A 2,803-nucleotide genomic window follows, 5' to 3' on the forward strand; every position below is an offset into this window, starting at 1 on the left:
GAAGTGCAATCTGACACTGCTGATGTCACTGGTGTGGCAGATGACGCGACACAAGAGCCTGACACTGTTGCTGCCGCTTTGGAAACGATAGTTACTGATCCAGTTCCAGATGAGACTGTTGTACCTGCAGCAGAAGAGCCTCAGAAAAAGAACATTAACTCTGAAATCCCCAAGCTCCAGAAAGCCACGATCATCTTAGTCGACATAAAAAAAACCTGCTGTCATCTTCGTGTAAAGCAGGCAGAGGAAGGACCAGCTGATGGAGAGTGTGCAGCTCCAGAAAAACAACAGGAAGAGGAGAATGAAGGTGAACAGGTGACCATGAAACAAAAATCCTCTAATGCAACTGTAGAGGCAGGTACTGTTGAGAAGGAAGTGCTTGAAGAAGACAATTCTGAAAAAGAAAAGAAAGAATCTGCCATTGTGAATGAGGAAAAAAGTGATGCAGGAGAAGCACTAGTCATTGAAACAAGCGTTCTTCAGAGTGGAAAAGAAACAGTCAAATCAAATAGAGGCAACCAGCAAAAGGACGAAGACGACACTGGTGAGGGTATAACTGAAAAGGAGGTGGCTGAAGTGATTGGAAAGGGAGGCACTGATGAGGTGGAAGGAGAGATGGAGTCTGTGGCAAATTATGCAGTCATAGCAACAGTTCCACTGGAGAATAAACAGTCTGAGATATGTGCAGAAAGAGAGGCAGATATTCCAGCAGGAGGTGATGCTGAAGACAGTCTTCCACCAGCTCAGGTAGATAAAGCAATGAGCTTTGAGCAAGAGGTATCAGTTGTTGAAACCAGAGCTCTGAAATGTGAAACCAAATCAAGCACAGCTACACCAAGACACAGAAGAACCAGAGGCGGAAAGCAAGGGGATGCACAAGAAGCTGAAAACAGTGAAGAACCACCAGTGACAACAAGAACACTGAGATCTGGGAGGAGATCTGCCTCTAATGCACAGAAAGGCAAATCCAGAAGAAGTAAAAAAATCCAAGAAGATGAGCCAAAGGTAGAAGAGGAACTTAAAAGTTTTGATGAAGCTGTTGAAAAGACAGATAAAGAGAGAGAGGGAAAAAATGAGGAGATAATAGAAACAGTTAGTGAGGAAGCTGCATCTGAGAGAGTGGAAAGCTTACAGCCAGAAATAGATATGGAAGAAGGTGAAGCAGTTGTAGCGCAAAAACAAGATGTAGTGGAAGAGCAATCAGAAACTATACCCAAAACATTTGCAGAAAGGGAGCCAGAGGCCTTAGGTGAAGAATGTGATGAAAGCTGGAAAGCTGGACAGGCAGCTGCTGCAGATGATTTAGTTCAAGGAGAGACTGACACACCATTACCCATACCCGCCAATGACTCCGCTACACTTCCGCCAAGTGAAGAAGAGGCAACACCTTCAGCAGAGGAGCAACAGCTTGAGGAAAACGCACCCCAGCTTTCTGATCTCCGAACAATGACTGTGGTTTTAGTGGACACTAAAACAAAAGAGGAGCAGAGGGAAGAAACAATTGCACAGAAGAATGTTTGTGGGTCCCCTGAGCTGGAGAAAGTGACAGTGGAAGAGCAAGGTTATAAGGATCAAGTGGAAATAGTCACAGAACAAGACACAGGAGAAGGGAGAGCTGAGGAGACAGCAAAAGAAGCGGAGGCTAAATCTGCAAATGATGATCAGGAACCTTCAGTCACTGAAACCAGAACACAGAGAAATAAAAAGCAAGAAGTCAAAGCCACACCCAGATCCAAAGTACCAAGAAGAAGAAAGAAAAAAACTGAACTAGAAAAGGAAGAAGCTTTAGAAATTCAGAAAGAAGAACCAGCAGTCCAAGGACGGGCTCTGAGGAGGGGAAGAATGTCTATTCTTGTGGCACAAAGATGCTCAACAAAAACAACCTGCAAGCAACTCAAGGAAGGAGAGGAAGCAGAGGATGGAGAGAAATCTACAGAAGTTCAGGAGAGAGAGAAAGAAGAGAAACAACAGCAGTTTACTCACAGGGAGAAGGGAGAGGGGGCCAAAGAAGGGGATGCAGCTGAACAAATGGAAAATATAGACGCAGACATAGACAAAGAGGAAACTGTGACAGAGGAAGCTGTCATCCAAGAAGATGCTCCAGAGGAGGAACAGGTCAACAGTACTGAGACAGTTGGGAATGACAACACAGAGGCTTCAGTTGGACAACTTGCTGAGGGGAAGACCTCAGATGATGCAGAGGAAGCAGTCACAACACAAGATATAGATGAGAGGGAACAGCCAACCTCCGCATCTAAAAGGGTGAAAAGTGCAGCTGGAGAAATTGCACAAGAGACACCGTTGACAGCAAAGGATGACAAGGCAAAATGTGTGCCCCAGAAGGAAGAAGCATCAATTATTGAAAAAGCTCAAAGAAGTGGTGAAAAGACAGTGAGAGCCACAGGAAGCAAAACCACAAAAAGAAGAAATTGTCAGCGAGAAGTGACTGGTGAGAAAAGCACAGAAGAAGATAAACTGGCGGTAGAAACAAGAGTTCTAAGGAAGGGAAGGAGGTCAGCTGCTGCAACAGATAGACGTAAATCCAAAAGAGCTCGCACACAGTGTCAGACAGAGGAAGAGGGAGCAAAAGAAACCAGTCCTGCTGAAGAGACTGGAGTAGAGGAAGAATCGCCTGAGGAGAAAGAAGAGGAGATAGAGGCAGAGGAAAGGAAAGACGATGTGAAAGAGGAAAAAGTGGAAAGTGCAGCTGGAGGAGAATCTGCAGTAGGAGATGCAGAGCAGGTGGAGGATGCCTTGACAGAGGAAGCAGCAGTGCTTGAAGAGGACAACAGAGTAGAAGCTG

At 45.3% G+C, this 2,803-nt stretch overlaps 1 protein-coding gene across 1 annotated transcript; it reads left to right on the forward strand.

Annotated features, from left to right (window-relative positions):
• Positions 1-6: 6 nt before the first annotated feature.
• Positions 7-2,799, forward strand: LOC121965344 (retinitis pigmentosa 1-like 1 protein; the record flags this gene model as incomplete). Its single annotated transcript, XM_042515501.1, has 1 exon — positions 7-2,799. A coding segment is annotated over exon 1 (2,478 nt), but the record flags the coding sequence as incomplete, so codon positions are not given.
• Between the last annotated feature and the right edge of the window lie 4 nt (positions 2,800-2,803).

Source organism: Plectropomus leopardus, unplaced genomic scaffold (genome assembly GCF_008729295.1).
Source record: "Plectropomus leopardus isolate mb unplaced genomic scaffold, YSFRI_Pleo_2.0 unplaced_scaffold19683, whole genome shotgun sequence".
NCBI classification, from domain to species: Eukaryota; Metazoa; Chordata; class Actinopteri; order Perciformes; family Serranidae; genus Plectropomus; species Plectropomus leopardus.